General features: G+C 45.6%; 1 protein-coding gene across 3 annotated transcripts in view; it reads left to right on the forward strand.

The window, feature by feature from the left end:
• Positions 1-13,972, forward strand: part of XK (X-linked Kx blood group antigen, Kell and VPS13A binding protein) — a 35,397-nt gene extending 21,425 nt beyond the window's left edge. The window contains exon 3 of one of the 3 annotated variants that reach the window (XM_089508077.1): positions 11,702-13,972. In XM_089508077.1, the coding sequence (XP_089364203.1) occupies positions 11,702-12,531 (830 nt within the window). In that variant the 3' untranslated portion in view covers positions 12,532-13,972. The remainder of the gene's footprint in view (positions 1-11,701) is intronic. The other 2 variants (XM_089508079.1, XM_089508080.1) reach the window with 2 other exon arrangements.
• The last annotated feature ends 6,411 nt before the right edge of the window (positions 13,973-20,383 follow it).

Consider the following 20,383-nt stretch of genomic DNA (forward strand, 5'->3'; position numbering starts at 1 on the left):
AAGCAGAGCAGTTAGTACCCATACTTCTTCTTCGTGGTCTCTGCGAATCATACAAATGGGTTTCACTGCGCCTGCGCAGTGCTGTTCGGAACCTTCTGGAATCACTGGGCAAAGTTTACTTTGCAACATATAGAAACTTTTTGGCGGTAACTCCGCCCACCCGTTATAAGGCCCCTGCCTTCCCGCTCTTTTCCCCAGTTCCTTTTTTCCGCCGCGCTAGCTGCTTCTAGGAACTTTCGCTCGCTCTTGCTTGTTACGGAATCACTTTCACTAGACCTCGGACTGTTTTTGACCATTCTCTCTCTCCCGCCCTGGTAACTTCGGACCTCTTCGGCTTGTTTTTTGACCTCGCTTTTGACTCTCCTTCGGATTTGACGACTTGGAAGGATGCCTGCGCCCTTCAAGAAATGTGACACCTGCGGGGGCAAGGTGCCCGTCCAGGACCCTCACTCCTCCTGCCTGTTTTGTCTGGGGAAGGATCATGATGCCAGAGCCTGTCATCTCTGTAAGTCTCTGTCCTCCCAGGCCAGGAAGAACCGGGAGTCCCGGCTGACTTCGGCCATTGCCCTGGGAAAGGTCCGGGAGGGACGTCCCCGTTTGTCTTCTCTTCCTCCGGCTGCCCCGGCTGCCCTGCCTGCGTCTTCTTCACGGGCCAGCGTTTCTAGTGTGGTCTCTGTCCCGGCCGGGACACGATCTCCGACCACCTCCGATGTGACCCATGGTCCCCCGAGACCCAGTGTCACCGACGAACCCTCCCAGCGCCCCCAGAAAACCTCGGGGACTGAGGGTTCCGAGCCCAGGGAGAGATCCGGGAGGAAGCCGTCCCCGGAGGGTTCGCGCTCGAGAGAGCGTCAGGAGTCGGGAGTCCGGACCGCCTCGCTACCGTCCTCCAAGGCGTCGTCAAAGGCATCTCGCCACGCCTCCAAGTTGCCCGAGACGGGGGCATCCTCCTCTGGAAAGGCGGTACCATCGGAGAGGGCTAAGCCAGCCAAGCCCCACTCCAAGGGAGCCACTGTCCTGCACGACTTGCCGGACAATCCCTTCTTTCCGCCTGAAGACTTGGCGGTGACTCCGCCGTCTTCCAAAAAGAGGCGCCACGCGGAGGTGATCGAGGCAGCTCCACCCAAGAAGTCCAAGACCAAGGACCACTCCGGTTCGGGGCGCCCGGCCGAGTCGAAGGAGCGTGCTCCACACAAGCGACGCTCCCCCCCCAAGGAGACCTCGGACAAGACCCCCTCCAAGAAGACTTCGGGGAAGACCCCCTCGCACCCGAAGAAGGCGGTCTCAGCACAGGTAACCACGGTGCTGACCACGCCACTCCCGCCGGCCCAAGATCTCGCCGCCGTCAGCGAACCAATCTCTCCCCAGAGGGAACCATCTCCTCTCTCCATCCAGTCGGATGAAGAGGAGGCTGTCCCTGTCTCCGACATCGACGAGCCACGAGAGCTGGACACCGACATGTTCTTTGACACCGAGACTCAGAGGTACTACATGTCGGTCCCGAAGGAGAGGGCCTTCAGGGAATTCACCAGGCTTAACTTGCGCCCGGCGGTTCCCCAGGGTGACGAGCCGTCGTCCTCCCATGCGGTGGCCTCGTCCTCGGTACCTCGCCGTCCGCCTTCCGAGCCACCGGCCCCGCAAATCCCTGCTCGCACTCCGTCCCGAGCCAAGGTGACTGACATCCCCCTGACGTCGGACTCCGATTCAGAACGGGATCCCTTGCCTCCATCACGGGAACCTTCTGATGGGGAAGAGGACCCTTCCAACCCGCCTTCGCCGCAGGAGTTGCACCACCTGGGCTCCTCTTCTCCCACTGACGATGTTCGCTCCTTCAGCGAACACATCATTAAGATGTGCCGGACCCTTGATATCGAGCTTTCCCCGCCTGAGGAGGAGGCTCGCGACCCAGTAGAACGACGGGTCCTCGGTCGTGTCCCCACTCCACCCTGCATCCCGATGTTGCCCTCGTTGCAGTCCATTGTGCAGAGGTCATGGGATGCCCCGACTTCGCTCGCCGCGTCCTCCAGGAAGGCCGAGACGCTATACCGGATCTCCCCGCCGGGCTGCCCGTGGCTGACCGACCATCCCAAACCTAATTCGGCCATCATAGAGGGGGCACAGCAGACCTTCGTGCCGAAACAGGCGACGTCCCCGGCAGACCGAGAGGCCAAGAAGATCGACGGCCTAGCCAAAAAGGCCTACTCTTCGGCCGCCCTCACCGTAAAGGCTATAAACTACAACGCCTGTATGGGGGCATACATCCAGGCCTTGATGGAGGGGATTTCGCCCATCATCCCTGACGTCCCTGATGAGGTCCAACGTCGCTTGGTGGAGATCCGCGATGAGGCCCACTCGATAGGGAGTTGGATCATCACCGCCTCCAGGAACGTCGCCGACTGCGCGGGACGGGGCATGGCAGCATCGCTGGCTCTGCGCCGACATGCCTGGCTGAGGGGGTCAGACCTCAACGCCAACGTTAAATCGGCCATTGAGGACATGCCCCTGGACGGTACCGGCCTTTTCCACGCCGACACGGATGAGCGTCTGAACCGCAAGTTCAGAATGAAGGCGGCGGCTAAGACGCACGGAATGTCGTCCACCCCCGTCTCTCCCTTCAGAAGAAGGCACCGTCCTTGGCCACCGCAAGGTCAGTCCCAGGGCTCCTTCCCTCAAGACCGTCAGCCTCAGCAGCAGGGCTCACAGAGGCGCCGTTACCCCTCGCAGTCTTCCTCCTCCTCTGGCCGTCGTAATTTCCCGCCTCGGTACCGCAAGTCCCGCCGGCAGGACACCGACCAGGGGAAGAAGAGAGCCTGAAGGGACGCAGCGCACTTCGTTTCCCCTTCGCCCTTATTCTTTTTGGACATCCTGAGGCCTTTTGCTAACATCTGGGCCTCGATTACATCGGACTCGTGGGTTCTTAACATCGTCCGCAGGGGATATGCCCTCGAGTTCCAAGAGCTCCCTCCAACCGGGGCCTTTTTGTCCACTCCCCCCTCGGACACCCTTCTCGACGAAGTGCGCACTTTGCTGGAAAAAGGGGCAATCTCCCCTTTACCGCCCGAACAATGCCCTAGGGCTTTTTTCTCCAGGTACTTCACGGTACCGAAGGCGGATGGGGGAATCAGGCCCATCCTTGACTTAAGACAACTGAATCTGTTCCTTGAATACCGTCGCTTTCGAATGGTAACCTTGGCCTCCATTCTGCCCTTACTCCATCAGGGTCTGTGGTTCGCGACCGTCGACCTGAAGGATGCCTACTTCCACATCGGGATCCGGGAGTCTCACCGACGATTCCTCGCCTTCGCTGTGGGCTCCGCCGCGTACCACTACAACGTCCTCCCCTTCGGCCTTGCCACGGCACCGAGAGTCTTCACGAAGTGCATGGCACCGGTGGTGGCCTACCTGCATCAGAAGGGGTTCATGGTTTTTCCATACCTGGACGACTGGCTGTTCGCTGCCGAATCCCAGAGAGAACTGCAGGAGGCTCTCTCATTCGCCTTACACCTTTTGGACTCCCTCGGTCTGGTGATCAACCGGGAAAAATCCCATTTCACGCCTTCCAGACAGGTCAAGTTCATCGGGGCCATCCTCGACTCCGAAACATGCTCCGCCTTTCTCCCTCCAGACCGTTTCCAGGCGCTGATGACTTGGATCAGGCCCTGCATCTCTCACAGAAGGGTGAGGGCCAGGGATGTCCAGGTCGCCCTGGGCCACATGGCATCGATGACGTTCGTCACTCCATGGTCAAGACTTCGCCTTCGACCCCTTCAGTCCCGGTTCCTCTCGGCCTTCTCTCCGATGACAGATCCTCCGTCCAAATGGCTCACGGTACCGAGACCTGTAGCCGCCTCCCTCAGATGGTGGTTGGACTGCCGCAACGTGTGCATCGGAATGCCCTTCCATCAGCCTCAGCCCCAACTGACTCTGACAACAGATGCATCCCTGGAGGGATGGGGCGCTCACCTGCTCGACCTGGTCGTCAAAGACAGGTGGTCCGTCCAGGACAAGCTCCTCCACATCAACGCTCTGGAGATGTTGGCGGTAGAGAAGGCACTGAGGGCATTCGAATCCGCGGTCACAGACAAGGTGGTTCTCCTGAGAACGGACAACACCACTGTGATGTACTACATCAACAAACAGGGAGGCACCAAGTCAAAGACCCTGCTCGACCTCACTCTCCGCATCTGGGACTGGTGCATCCAGAGGCGCGTCCTGCTCCAGGCGATTCATCTTCCCGGAGAGGACAACGAGCTGGCGGATCGCCTAAGTAGATCCCCTTCGGTGTGCCACGAGTGGAGGCTCCATCCCGAGACGGTCAGCGACCTCTTCGACCGGTGGGGAAACCCCCGAATCGACCTCTTCGCGACCAAGTGGAACAGCCACTGTCCCCAGTTCTGCTCCAGGAAGCGAATGGACGGATCCCTCGGAGACGCGTTCGCTTTCCTTTGGACGAGGGAGCTCCTCTACACCTTCCCTCCGTTCCCTCTCATCATCAGGGTGGTGTCCAAGATGACAACGGACCGGTCGCATGCGATCCTGATCACGCCGTGGTGGCCAAGACAACCGTGGTTCACATCCCATCTTCTCCTCTCCAAGAGATGCTTCCTCCGTCTCGATCCTCGCCCGGACCTGCTGTCGATCCAGGATGGACGGATTCTCCACCCGGACATCGAGAGCCTACCGCTGGTGGCCTGGAGGATATGGCCCTAACTGTCTTGCCGGAGGCGGTGAGGACAGTGATCCTGGCTGCACGGAAACCTTCCACCCAGCGGTCCTACGCCCTGAAATGGAAGAAATTTTGCCTCTTCCTTGATCGAAAGGGCTTGTCTCCAGCTCAGGTCTCTACTTCTGTGGTGCTGGAGTTTTTGATGGCGCTTTTGGATGAGGGGCTGTGCCTCACATCCATTAAGTGCTATTTGTCGGCCATTTGTGCTAAGTACCAGTTCGGGGGGAGGGCTTCCTTTTTCAAGGATCCTCTGGTGAAGGGGTTCCTTAGGGGATGTGCCAACTTATACCCTCCGGTGTCGGTACCGGCACCGGCTTGGAGCTTGGAGGCAGTGTTGTCTGCACTCCAATCTAAGCCTTTTGAACCGATGGCCACAGCGGACTTGAGACTTTTGACTTGGAAAACCGCCTTTCTTGTGGCCATCACCTCTGCCCGCCGTGCGGGCGAACTCTGTGCCTTACGGAGGGACCAGCCCTTCCTGAGGTTCCACAAGGACAAGGTGGTCCTCCGGACAGACATTACCTTCCTGCCTATGGTTGTCTCCGCGTTCCACATGTGCCAGGACATTGTGTTGCCAACCCTCGCTTCCAATCCGTCTTCGGATGCGGAGCGCAGCCTGCACTCTCTGGATGTCAGAAGAGCGCTGGCATTTTACCTGGACAGAACTGCTGCCTCCAGTCGGTCCGAGAGACTTTTCCAATGCTACTCGGAACCGAAGAAGGGGTTGCCCGTGTCTGCGCAGAGGTTCTCCAAATGGGTGGCCGGTACCATCCACCTCTGCTATGAACTCTTGGGCAAACCTCTCCCTGGCAGGGTTCGGTCCCATTCTACTAGGGCAATGTCAGCGTCTTCCGCATTCCTCTCGGGGATTCCTTTGGAGGACGTCTGTAAGGCTGCTGTCTGGTCCCAACCTCTGACTTTTATCAAACATTATAGGTTGGACACCAGGGCCATTCGAGACGCAGCTTTCGGGAGGGCTGTGTTGGTTTCAGGGTTGCATTGATTGCACTACTGATGGTTTGTGTTTCTGCATTTATGTGCATAATGCCACTGTTTTGCATTCTGTTGAATAATGCCACTGCTTTACATTCTATTGAATGTTGATTTGCACAATTTCAATGGGATTGGTCTTGCATGACCTTTCATTCCCTTCTCAGGTTTTGCAATGCTATTGCTATGTTGAGTTTGTGCATGGACAAAAAGACTGATTCTTTTTATGGTTCAAGGTTTTTATTGTTACAATAAATATACCCTTGGTTTACCATAATTTTGGTTTCAGGACACTCCCTCCGCCTCTTACCTAAGCTTGTCAGTCTAAACCCATTTGTATGATTCGCAGAGACCACGAAGAAGAAGGACAGGTTGCTTACCTGTAACAGTATTTCTTCGAGTGGTCATCTGCGAATACATACAAATCCCACCCGTCCATCCCCTCAGTGTCCTGCTCTGATTGGCTCTTTCCATCGCCTGCTTGGCGGAAAAATTGCGGAACTGGGGAAAAGAGCGGGAAGGCAGGGGCCTTATAACGGGTGGGCGGAGTTACCGCCAAAAAGTTTCTATATGTTGCAAAGTAAACTTTGCCCAGTGATTCCAGAAGGTTCCGAACAGCACTGCGCAGGCGCAGTGAAACCCATTTGTATGTATTCGCAGATGACCACTCGAAGAAATACTGTTACAGGTAAGCAACCTGTCCTTCAGGGTGATTACAGGGTTCAAAACAGAAAGTAAACAGGACTTGGTGGCTCTGGGTCTCAACCCAGAATGGGACATCACAAACAGAAGGAGAAGGTATATTTATTTAATATTTAATTTAATTTCTATTCTGTTTATCTCTTGGTGAGGGACACAAGGCATCTTACAAATAAATACCAAAAAAGAAAAAGTTAAAAGCATAATATTTTCGAAAAGCTAAAATACAGTTTTTAAAACTATTTAAAAATAGGTTGAAACTTAAGTAGACTTTGAGGCATATAAACAAAGCTCAGGGAGGTACTTGGATAGTTTAGCTTCCTATGGCCAAATAGTCATACATGGCAAGAACAAAATCACAGCACTACAAGTCTGGAGATCAGGGTTCAAGTCCACACTCAGCCATGGGCAAGTCATACTTTTCAGCCCCAGAAAACCATGTGATAGGTTTGCCTTAAATCAAAAATGATTTGAAGGCACACAACTACAAAATTTCATTCTAGGAATTCTCCAGGATTGGTCCAGATTCTCCATCAAGGCTCTGGTTTGGCCAATGTACAGTTTTGCTGGGTGAGCAGCAGCTTAGCAGTCTGTTAGGTGTTTGCCTAGTTCCACAGCTACATGGGAATAGCTATCATAAATCTGTTCTGGGGTGGACAACTGAAAAGGTGACCCTTTCTCACACCTGTAGGTTCCCTGGTGGGCCAAACCAGCTCACCTGACACAGCTGGAAATGATGTCACATCTTTTCATTTTTAGGTAATGGGGAATTATGGGGAAGTGGGAAGGTTGTGTCAGCAACGCATCTGAGCCCTGTAGCCAATGCTAGCATACGGCAGAGTAGACTGGCAAATTCAGAAACGTGGTTCTCAGTCCTCAGTTGAGATAACAGCAGCTGGATGTCTTCCAGGAACTGAAGAAATGCAGGAACCTCCAGGGACTCTCAACAACCAATGCCAGGCTTCAGCTGATAAACAACCAGACAAGCCAAGTCTCCCGAAGTGTTTTATTTACAGTGCTATAATACAGATCACAAACAAATACCAACTCCTACTAACAACCCACAAAGCAATCACTAGAAGCCCCTGAGTTTATATAGCCTTCAGACCATGTGGTCTCCCAAACTCAGTGACTTCCTGTGTAACATTCTAAAGTGTCCCCCTGTGCAATCCAGCTAGATGTTTCATCATCCAGGCTTAGTGCATGCAGGCACCAGAGTGTCCTTGAGGCTATGAGCATCAGCTGTGCTTGATCAACCTTGTCCTTCCCAGGCTAGATGCTCATTGTCAGACACACACACATCCAAGCATTTCCCAGTGTGCTGGATTTAACCCTTGACAGGTTGGGGGGTTTTGGAGCAAAACTGCTACATTTTGCAGGAGTGTTGGCCCATTTGGAGTGGGTCTGTTAAAAATTGGGGGTCTGGGGCCTTCAAAAGTTGCAAATTGTGGTCTCAAGAGCCACATATAGACCATAGGCCACAGTTTGCCCACCTCTGGACGTTTACAAATATTTTTTATCTTAGCAACAGCTTCAGAGACTTCATGTCACACCTAGCAGTTTGCCATGGTGCTGCTTTCAGAACAAAATGGGTTCTAGAGCAGAGTGTCAAGGTAATGGCAGTGCCAAGTACCAACCTCAACAAAGAAATATTGAGAGAGCCAGCATGTCTGAGTGGCTGTGTAGCTGTGCAGATCTAGATGTATAGATCTAGAAACTCTTATTGGGTAATCTAGAAACTCTTATAATTTTCTGGTAACTCCTGCACATGTTATGTTTTTCCCCTCTATAGAAAGTAAAAGATTCATACAAAGGGGAAATGAACAGTGGGTATAAATGGCTACAATCAACAAAGAGATGTACTGTAGTTTCATTGATTGCAACAGGAATTACAGTGAGTGTTAATGACTTTGTGTTTAGCTTGCAATAGCCTGGAAATTTTGTGTATTTAGGCCATAATTTCAAACTCTGTGCATGGAAAAGCTGGTTTGAGAAGTTAACTGAATAATTTATTTCTTGTTCCTTGGCATAAAATAATGTCTTGTACTTTGTGCTATTCCTTGTTCAGTAGAAGGACATAATTATCATGGCTAATGCCAGTAATGCCCACCAATGGCACTACCTTTCCATAAAGGTGGAATTGCATGCTCCCTGAGGCAAGAGGCTGTGCTGATAGCGGCAATGCTGCTAGTAGGATCTCTTATGTCAGACAGGCTTTTGTTGAGGAACAAGACTAAATGTGCCAAATAGGTACTAGGCAGCAACAGTAATGGAGTGTGACTCTTGCAGAAGTTCTCTCACAGACAATGGCAGTAGCACCATAGATAACACTTTTTAGTACTCCACAGAAGGACACACAGTAAGCCCCTTTTGAATGTCTTTTACAATGAAAATCCTATGATGGGGCAATCCAAAATGAAACAAGTAATAGTGCCAGAAGATGAGATTCCCAGGTCAGCAAGCTGCTGGAGTACAACAGAGGTCAACTATGAGTAGTCCTGTGGTTAAGGATACAACTGGACTCAAGCCAACTAGGACGTTCAGCTGTTGACGTGAAAGGAAAGTCCAAAGCTGCACAACACATATTATAATAAAGCAAGAACCAGGGGAGACTAGACCTAACAAAATAAGAAATTGAAGTATAAACATTGTGATACTTGGGGTGAATGGGACATTTTGAGTCCGATGATTACACAGTGTTTTACTTAGGAAATAAAAATCTAAGAAGAAATAGGGTGGCATTAATTGTGAGGAAAGATGTAGCAGAAGCAGTCAAAGGATATAAAGCAAAGTTTGACCAAATAATATCAATAAGAATTCAAGGAAAATCCATCATTATAACCACAACCCAAGTCTATGCCCCAGCTACAGAGGCAGAAGAAGAAGACATTGAAAGATTCTGTGCTGCAGTCCAGGAGGACTGTATCACACACCGACACAGGACAAAAGTAGGAAACAGAGCAGAATCAAAGGTTCAGTTTCTGAGTCAGAGTCCACATCCATGTTCTCGAGGCAGGGCATGACAGCTTAAAGAGATGTACCATTTGATTAACAAGGGTGTGCCAATCACACTTTGTTCTTTTTTTAAATCTAAACACAGACAAAATACAACAATATATCAGTCATCAACAAAACAATAAAGTTAATTGGGAAAACATGTTGATAGGTGTTGAAGATACAATGACATACAGTGTGATGTAGTGTTTTGGGTGCTGGACCATGACTCTGGAGACCAGGGTTCAAATCTCCACTTGGCCATGGAACCCACCTGATCTTGCACAAGTCACATGCTCTCAGCCTCAGGCAAAGGCAAACTACCTCTGAACAAATCTTGCCAAGAAAACACCATGATACGGATCTTAGTGTTGCCATAAGTCAGAAATGACTTGAAGGCACACAACAATAATAGTAAGAGAAAAGGAGGGAATTGTGGAAGATCTTCTTCTGGAACCACTCTGGAGCCACCTGGCTATCAAAAGTGCCTCCACAAATCCCACCAGCAGTCTATTTCTACTTTTAAAATATTTCTGCTTTTAAAAAATGGATACTTTTCAATGTTAAAACAGTAGAAGGCGGCCCCACAATCTGTTTAAAAGATGGCAGTCCAGTTTCTGTTTGTGCTAGAAAGAGGGAGAGCTGGCCCCAGACCACACTTTCCCCACCTTGTTTTAACCGAACTTATACTGTAGGTTTGTGTGGAATTTAGGTATTGGATAATGTTGTTTACATGTGAAATGAGATGATGGCAAACTTATATTTTACCACTGTGTCCTTAATTATTTCTCAAATTATGAACATGTGGACTTAGGATTTCCATGAGCACAGTATGCATGATCTATTTTCCAGTGGGTTAAAGAGAGTTAATTGTTATTTTTCCAGTTTAGTGCACTCTTCAGCCTGGCATTCAGACAGACAAGACTGATCAGTTCTTTGTAACCTATTTCAGATAAAATCGTCTGCCAGAATCATTGCACCTTATGGCAAAACCACCACATATGGATAATGATATGCAGTATCACAGATTGTTCCTGCTTCTAGCTACTTTTGATGTACCCACACATTGGCCCAAATCCAAATGGGGAGGAATGAGTGCCTGGATGCTCCACCCTTTGCCCTGATCTAGTATTGCTTTATGAAGTATCTGAATCTTATTGGAGGGATTGTCCTATGAGATAGCTGTGCCTGTTTACAGCTTATGTGAGCAGCAGGCAAGATGAGCTAACCAGGGTGAAGTGAGTCTCTTCTAGCATCTTTCACCATCCTAATAAGTGGTCTAGTGTAAGGAAGGGGTTTCTTTATAGTACTACAGTAAAGTGAATGACATATCCTTTAAGAAATAAGAAAATCTATAGAAGCCAACATTAGACCAAAAAGGAGATAGATGCTCTAGTATTTTGTTATTCCTGATTCATTTCAGGAATATCTACACCTTCAGGGAAATGTGTATTTTCATTATCACAGATTTTTTTTAGAATTTTCTTGCTTGCAACTTGCTTAAGACTTGATAAATAAATATTTTCACAATGCATTGAGAACTTGGAGAAAAGCCCTCCATTCACTCACATGCGAAGCACTTTTCAGTTTCTACAGGGAGCAGGTTCAGGGGCAGGGAGGGGGACAAGCTGATCAGGAAATGTCATGGATCACACCAGGTTTGCCCATCATTTGAAGTAAAACTTGGTTCACTTGAAGTTCTCTAATTGGAATTCTTCCACTCAAAGCTAAACAATATACATAATATGCTATTGGCCTCACACTATAAACTTACAAATAAATGCATCGTGGTCCACTCTGTACTTGGACTCTAATGGGGCAGGAAGTGAAGATTAAACTTCTGCCAGATTTCCCCCCTAAATTCTTCTACCCCACTTCCACTATTCACATAGGAACTTTTTAAAAAGCCTTCAATTTGTACTCAATATTATTTGAGCCTTTTGTTATCCTCCATATTCAGGGCTGAGGCAGTTTATCTGGGGTGGGGGGGTGGCCTAGGTAGAGCTACACCTCCCCTACTTGTGTTAAATAATGGTTCAGGAGAAACTTCAGTATAAGATGAAGACCATGCATATGCATGTATTTCTGTTCTGGAGCTTATTTCTCAGCATTTTGCCGTGGAAAACATTAAGCACTTGGAACTAGGAAAATGTGTTCTGAGATACTTAGAAGACAGTATAAACTGTATCAGATTAGTGCTACTTGAGGAGTCCCAAATACTGAACCTTCCTGGATTTTGTTATCTAAACTTTGCTGCTTTCAGAAAACTCTGCTTGTGTTTCATTTCTTCAGGCATCTTCATGACCCTTTCTCTCCTGTCTATTGTATATGGAGCACTGCGATGCAACATCCTGGCCATTAAGATCAAGTATGACGACTACGATGTGAGCGTCAAACCAGCTGCTTATCTCTGCATCTTCCTCTGGAGGAGCTTTGAGATAGCTACAAGGGTGATAGTCCTTGTCCTCTTCAGTTCCGTCCTTCAGATCTGGACCCTTCCTGTGGTGCTTGTGAACTTCTTTGCCTTTTTCTTTCACCCATGGATTCTCTTCTGGCAAAGTAAATGTACTTTGCCAGAAAATATAGAGAAGGCTTTGAGCAAGGTGGGCACCACCATTGTCTTATGCCTTCTCACTTTCCTGTATGCTGGTATCAATATGTTTTGCTGGTCAGCTGTTCAACTGAAGCTTAACGATGCTGATTTAATTGACAAATCCCAAAACTGGTGTAGGTTGGCTTTATATTACTTACTGAGGTTTCTTGAGAATGCTTTTCTCTTGTTGATGTGGTATATGTACAAGACGGATATCTACACTTACGTATGCGCCCCAATGCTGTTCCTGCAGTTGCTCATTGGCTATTGCATAGCTGTCCTTTTCATGCTTGTGTTCTACCAGTTTTGCCACCCATGTAAAAAGCTTTTCTCCTCCAATATTTCAGAAGGATTGGTGCTATGCTTCAAGTTCTTTTGTTACGTCTGCAAACCTCTTGCATCTAGCTCTTCAGTGGAAAAGGCAGACTTGAAATCCACAGAGGATACTGAAAATGACACCCTTGCCAGTTACAAAGCAAATGAAACCCAGAATGGAAATGCCCACCAAAGTGTTTCTTCCAATGCTTAGACCAGGTATCTGATGTTCAAGAATTGACACATATGAGGTAAACATCACATAGCCATAGATCACTGCCTCCAAGCCATGTGTGTCTCACTCTGAGGAAGCGATAATGTCTATTTCGCTATTTGTCATTGAATATGTTTAAGAAGATAGTTGTAGGTTATGCATGGAAGCATGTCTTCTTATTATACCTTGGGTTATCATGGTACGAGGCATGTTGTGTTAGTAAGCTGCTGCAATACAGGTTTGGCTGTTCACCCTATATGAAGATAAAATGGAGTATTAGTCATTATTGGTCACACCTTCTGGACAATTTGCTATACAAAGTGCTGAATTTAGATCGGGGGGGGGGTGTTAAACATCCTTTTATTGCTTTGGAATAGACAATATAGTTTCAAAGTGGCTGGCCAAAGGAACTCTTTTTCATACAAAAATTTCAATTCATCAATGGAAAAGAGAAGGATGGAAAGCTCATGAGTTTTCTTTAAATATTTATATAGACCGAGCCCCCCTCCCCCATGCCAGATTTTTTTTTTCCTGTGATGTATTGTATGAATTTATCTCATCTATGCTGATCTGAGTGCAGAATGGAAGATGCAAGAAGAACTTGATTGCTTAATTTAAGCCATTGGTGTTCCTCCTCCCCTCTACCAACCTGAATTTCCTTCTACATGTCATAGATGTTGACTGTCTCCAAAAGGCAGTTTGAAGACTTGGTTTTAAGATTTGTTTCTGTGATATATTTGCTTGACTTGCTTAATTGTGTTATTACTTTGCACAGTACTGAAAAAGGCTTTGGTGGGTGGGCACAATGTACAGCAGTAGCTAAGGGAATGTTAATATCATTGGAAGACAGTGCTAGCAGTGTTTTATGGTCAATAACTGCTGTTTCATATAAATATTTCTATTACATCAAAGCTAACAGGTCTAAAAACAAGATAAATAAACTAGGAACTGTAAAGCAATGTAAGACAGAAAAGCATTTATTTGCCAATCAATAAGAAAGATCTGTTCTTGTTACTGAAGTGCTGAGATTTGTTTGCACCATAGTTACTAAATCCAAAGTGGTTCTAAACTGGTCCAGGGTGGCATCATTCCTCAACAATCCTCAGATATGCATCAGCTTCAGCCCAGTTCTCAAGCCAGTGCCACTAGCCTTATCTTGAAGAGTACCACCCAGTATAGTAGGTGGGACCAGCAGTCAAGTATTAGGATTACAAATATGTATAACATTTTATCTTTTTATATCAGGTATAATACTGTTAGAGTATCTGTTCACATGTAGCCAGGTTCTGGAATATTATTCCCCTCCAAGAGGAACTGGTATTACTGTTTTATATTTGGTGGACTGATTTCCTTCCAGAATAAAATTCCTGATCTTTGAAAACAGTTGTTGGCTGTAATGAATCATGTTTGGGACAAGTTCTGTTCTATGAGACAGAAGACACTGCTGGGCAGAGACTGTTAATGTGGCATTCAGGCAGAACTGTGTGTGCTACACAGTCTGCCCCCAGCCACCAAAGCTGAATCATGGCATTACTATTGTTAAATAAAAGTTTTAGCTGCCAATCCAATTGGCTTTTCTTGATGGATGGGGTGGGGATGGCAGGGGATGATAAGGCTTTTTCTGTAGTGGCACCCTGGCAGAAGAACTCTTTACCAAGGGAGGCCATGCTGGCTCCCTGTCTCTTGAACCTCCAGTAGACAGCCATGATTGTACTGTTCCTTTGGTCCCTAAAACCAGAGAGGCATTTCTGATTGCTTTAATTGTGTGTAATTTTATGTGTTTTAAAGAGTATTTTTAATTGTTTTTTTATTTGTTGTACTCCCCACTGCCCTAGTGGTAGTCACAACCAAAGAAAACTTCTAGTAGAAACAATGGAATATAGGCAGTTGTTAATTTACTCTTGTCTATTCTTGTTCATTTCAAACTTTTGCCATCTTTACACACTCTAATGCTGCCCAGCCACATTTACAAGAGCAGATAATTAAACCGACAGTCTGTAAGCATTTGGAAAGCAATGTCATAATCTCTAAAATCCAACACAGGTTTCTCAAAAACCAGCCATGCCAAACTAATTTGACCTCTCTTTTCTTTTCTTTTTTGATAAAATTGCCAACTTGATAGATGAAGGGAATGCTGTGGATGTAGCATTCTATATCCTGGAGAAATGACCAGCAAGGTGCCACAGGGTTCAGTCCTGGGCCCAGTGCTATCCAACATGTTTATCAATGAATTAGATAATAGAATAGATTACATGCTTATCCAATGTGCAGATGTCGCCTTATTATGAAGCGTAGCTAATACCCAGAGGACAGGATCAGAATTCAAAATGACCGTCACAGATTAGAAAGCTGGCCAAAACTAACAAAATTAATTTCAATAGGGATTAATGTAGGATCCTATACTTGAGCAGTAAAAATGAAGTCATAGAATCATAGATGGGAGATACCTGACTTGATGGTAGTACATGCAAACAAGATCTTGGAGTCTTAGTGGACCACAGGCTGCACACGAGTCAGCAATGTGATGTGGCAGCTAAGAAAGCCAATGCAATTCTAGGCTGCATCAATAATAGTATCTAGATCAAGGGAAGTGATAGTGCCACTGTATTTTGCCTTGATCAGATCTCACTGGGAATATTGTATCCAGTTCTAGGCAGCACAATTCAAGAAGGATGTGGACAAGCTGGAACATGTTCAAAGGAGGGTGACCAAAATGATGAAGGGTCTGGAAACCATGCACTATGAGGGGCAGCTTAGAGAGCTTGATATGTTTAGCCTGGGGAAGAGAAGATTAAGGGGTGACATGATAGCTATGTTTAAGTTTTTGAAGGGATGTCATCTTGAGAATTAAGCTTGTTGTTTGGTTCTCCAGAGACTAGGACATGGAGCAGTGGATTCAATCTACAGGAAAAGAGATTCCACCTGAACTCTAAGAAGAACATCTTGATGGTAAGATCTGTTCAACAGTGGAGCACGGTCCCTCGGAGAGTAATGGAGTCTCCTTCTTTGAGGGTTTTAAACAAAGGCTGGATAGCCATCTGTCAGGGTGAATTGATTGTGTATTCCTGAATGGCAGGAAGTTGGACTGGATGGCCCTTGTGGTCTCTTCCAATTCTATATGTCCTGGTTCATCTGTGAAGTGTTGGAGGACACTTGGTTCAAAGGGTCTATTCTAGTTGGGGCAAACAATGGGGTTTATGCCTCTGAAGTCACATTTTACAAGTCTTTGTATTAACAACATGAAAACAAAAACCTTTGCAATCCAAAAAAGGGTGCTCTTTCCCCTTGCTGCAGTTTTTTGACTCTGCTTCTTTTTTCTATTTTAGACTATACATTTTAATAAAATTATTTCAGACTCCTTTTCTAAGTAAGACATTAAATATCAAATTGGATAGATCTCCATAAATTCTAACAAATCGTTGAATAACATGTCATCAACATGAACATATATTTTAAATGCATTAATATTGTTGCTCATATGTGTGGCATGAATGCATAGCATGTAACCATTTTTCCTTTATGCAAATATGTAAACCAAATCTGAAAAGAGGTGACCTGCTTAAGACTATCCAGTGAAGTTTATGGCCAGTGGCATCACTAGGGGGCATGCAGGAGGTGAGGACTGCATCAGGAGACACACTAAGTGGGGGTGACACCACTGCTCCTCAGAATCTGTATTTTGGCAGAAACAGGCTGTGGCATTTACCTGGATCTCCTTAAAATGCTGAAGAGATGGTGTGAGTGGAGTGAGGCTCAGTGGGAGGAGAAACAAGACGCCCCAGGTTTTTTTAAAATTAAAAATTAAAAAAAAATATTTTAAAGCATTACATTTTTACAAAATTTTCACTTTAATCGCATGAAATTATGTATATGCAAACACATTTATTCTGTGCATATGATACTGTACTTTAAAGATAATTTTAATTTTGCCAGTTGTTTTTGTCACAACTATTACCATTACATTCAGTGATATATAGGAATTATGGTTTATAAGGAAATTAGTACAAAAACCATGACTAAGGATACTGTATGGTCGTGATATGGGAGGAGGTCAATGGGAGGTGGTAACACCATGAGTGACTTCACTGGGTGACACCAATCCTAGTGATGCCATTGTTTATGGCCCAAACTTCTATTCAAGAACATGCTGGTATTTTTCAAATATATTAACATTGTGCATCAGCTGATTCTAATGATGCAATTTACCTACTCATTCTGATATATTTAAAGTTCTGTTTTATGCCAGGAATGGACAACTGTGGAAGGCTAGGGGGCTGCATTAGCCCCTTAGGAGAACTTGGGGCACCACAACTGTTCCTGCAATGTGTTAGGAGTGGTGGTTAGTGATACAACACTTTATCACATTCATGCTCAATCATGCTTGGCAGACCACATTGTGTCTCATTGGTCATAAAGGAAAATTGAGACCAAGGAAACTTCCTAACAAAGAGGTTTATAACTATTAGTATGATATGTTGCTACCAGGACTATTGCAGGGGGGGGAGTCTGCAGATGACGCTGTATATAGAAACAAAAAAATGGTGTAACTCTACTCCCTTTAGCATTTTACATGCCCTTGGCATTCCAACTGTGAGAACAGTTCTTCCATAACCCTCATTTATTTTAGTGGCGCGAACTTCTGAATTGCAATTTATAGCCCTTTTTCCCCCCAGATCGCTCTACCATGACTACTCCACAACAAATTAAATTTCTTATTAAACTTACAATTGATTTTATAAATTTCTTTTTTAAGGCTCCTATTGCAAGGAAGTAGGAAACAATTAAAACATGCTTGGATTTAATTTCCCACCTGTATGACATTTAAATCTTTTCCCCTAAGGAGTATGCTGGTCAGAAAGAAAACACAAATGGTATGTAATGACTTGACTGCACACAGAAAGGCAAAAATAGAAGGAAATAGAGCTGTTCTGGAGAAAGGCAGAACACTTTTCTACCATGGGAAAGTTTTGTCCTTTTTGAATGTAACACAGAACTTCTGCTTTATGCCTTCTGTGTACACCAGAAGAGGGCAGCAAAAAGTAAATAAATGGACAAATAAATGATGAGTCAAGATGGTAATCTATGTAGTAAAGGAAAGAGGGAAACAACAAATGATATATACAAATGATAAAAGGTATACATCTACACCGTGGCCCTGATCTGGCTTTTCCAGGGTGCAAAAAGGAGCTGTAAAAACTGGCTCCTTTTCGTGCCCTGGAAAGGCACGATAGCTGCACCTATGTGGCTTTAAGGTGCTCCTTTGGTGCTGCGTCATGTGGTGGCAGCAGCAGAGGAGTGCTGTGATGCTGCACAGCATCATGCCAGCCTGGGGTCAGAGGTATGGATGTCATACCTCAACTCCTCTGCCAGACTGGCTTTTCCTGCCAGTCTGCACAGCCTCTTTAGTCTATGAAACTCATGCTGCCAATTTCTTTCTTTTAGTCTCAAAGGTGCTACAAGATCTCTCTACGTACCAATTCTCAATAACTTGGTTCAACTGTTATAGCTTTGTACCAGCTATTCTATTCTTTTGCTATAATGGATATCAGCATCAATTTCAGCATAAATCCCAATATAGTATTGAAAACTGCTGGTACATCACCACCTACCATTCAGCAGTGGCATAAAGTCTGTCCATGCGGGGAGAGGAAAAGTGTGTCCTCCAGGCTCTTTGTGGCCTCTGGGGATACTTAAGGGTAACAAAAAGTTCCCAAACACCCTCTAGAGCAGTGATGGCAAATGTTTTAGAGACCGAGTGCCCAAACTGCAACCCAAAACCCACTATTTATTTCAAAGTGCTATGTCCCTCTGGCTTTCTAGTAGCAAACTCCATGGTGGGGCGATGGTGTGTGTGCCCACAGAAAGGGCTCTGAGTGCTTTAGAGGGTGTGGAGACAATTTCCACTACATTTGGAAATACCTGGGGGTCCCAGGGTTAAAAACAATTTTTTACCTGAATGGCTGGACTGATGATTTTTCATCCAGAAATATCTGCTGCTAGTTTCATATATTGCCCCTGAAGAAGGCCATTAAAATAATGACACAGACCAAAACACAATGGAATGATTTCAAAATTAAAAAAATTAAGAACATCTATATACAGAGCCCTTGGAGACTTAGCTCCCTTTTTTCTTGTGGGAGAAAATACAGAAATTATATATATAAATAAACAAACAAAGATGCCATACAGTACAAAATTGACACCAATGGTTGCTGAAAAGCATAGAAAATAAACCCATATTCAGGTATTGTCACACACACTTGTTGTTATATCCCTCCAAGTCATTTTTGACTTAGGGGGACCCTAAAGCAAACCTAACTTAGGGTTTTCTTGCAGGTTTCTTCAGAGGGAGTTTACCATTGCCATCTTCTGAGACTGAGAGTGTGTGACTTGTCCAAGGTCACCTAGTGGGTATGATCAAGTGGGATTTGACTCCTGCTCTCCCAAGTCGTAACCCAGTGGTCAAACCATTACACCACACAAACTGGAATTTAATTACCAAAGAAGAACATTTGTAGCTTTCTATCCTACTGTCAAAAATGTGCAACCCCTTTCTTTATGGTACTTCATCAGATAATGCAAGGAATCAAAAAAAATTATGAAGCAGGCAATGAGAGAACCTTGTGCATGAATTAAAGTTGAGTCAAAAGAGCAATAACAGCTCAGACAGGTTAACTGTGTAGGTGTACAAATGTGTAGAAATAAACCACGTTCAATTCAACAAAACATACTCCAGGTAAGTGGGTTTAGGATTAGAATTGTAGTTTTCTAGCATTTACTGTTGTTCTGAAGGTTTACAGACCTTAGGGAAGGAAAATTTAGTAGTCGTATTCGATGTGTCATGGTATGAGGTGACAAGCTACCAGTACAGTGGACCCTTGTTATACGCTGGGGTTTGGTTCCAGGATCCCCCATGGATAACAAAATCCGTGGATCCTCAAGTCCCATTAAATATAATGACATAGCAAAATGGTGTCCCTTATAAAAAATGGAAAATCAAGGTTTGATATTTGAAATTTATACTTTTTTGGAACATTTGCAAACCGTGGATGCTTGAATCCATGTATAAAAAATCCGTGTATAAGAAGGGCTGACTGTATTACACTATTTTATGGATTTAGAAACATAGCTGTGTCTGAAATGTCAGTTTGTAAAGAGATCTTGTAGCAGCTTTCAGCCTTATCACACAGGAGGCAAGTGTCCTCCTCCTGTCACCAAATAGTCATTTAATGCTGTTAATTGTGTGATTGGGGAGAAGATTATCACACCCCAGCACACTTCTCCCATTCTTGTCCCATCTGTAAACAGTATTGGAGGCAACATTTGGTATTAACGAAAACTCCTGTTAATACCAAATTACACCTCAATTACTTTTTACAGAGAGGACAAGAACAGGAGAAGTATGCTGGGGTGTGATAATCTTTCACCCCGATTTTGCAATTAACAGGATTTAATGATGATTTAATGACGTGAGGAGGTCACTTGCCTCCTCTGTGTGATAATCGACTTTGAGACTGTGGAGATTATTGCACGTGTTTTTCTTCTGAGTTGGGCATGGGCTGAGTATGGGCATAAATCACTTAAAAATGGATGTTTTCACACACCTCCATGCCCAACTCAGAGGCTTCTCCCAGACTTTGTAAAGTCCCATTCTTTGCGAAGTCTGGATCAGGTACACAATGCTTCTGAGCTGGGCATGGAGGCATGCGAAAACATCTGTTTTTAAGTGGTTTACGCCCATACCCAGCCCATGCCCAACACAGGAGAAAAACGGGTGCGATAATCTCCTGTGTTAAAGAAGATGTAGCATAAGCTTTCATTGACCTGGGAGTTATTCAGATGGTGAAAATAA

Source organism: Sceloporus occidentalis, unplaced genomic scaffold, assembly GCF_023333645.1.
Source record: "Sceloporus occidentalis isolate IW3139 unplaced genomic scaffold, rSceOcc1.0.p SCAF_2, whole genome shotgun sequence".
Classification (NCBI taxonomy): domain Eukaryota; kingdom Metazoa; phylum Chordata; class Lepidosauria; order Squamata; family Phrynosomatidae; genus Sceloporus; species Sceloporus occidentalis.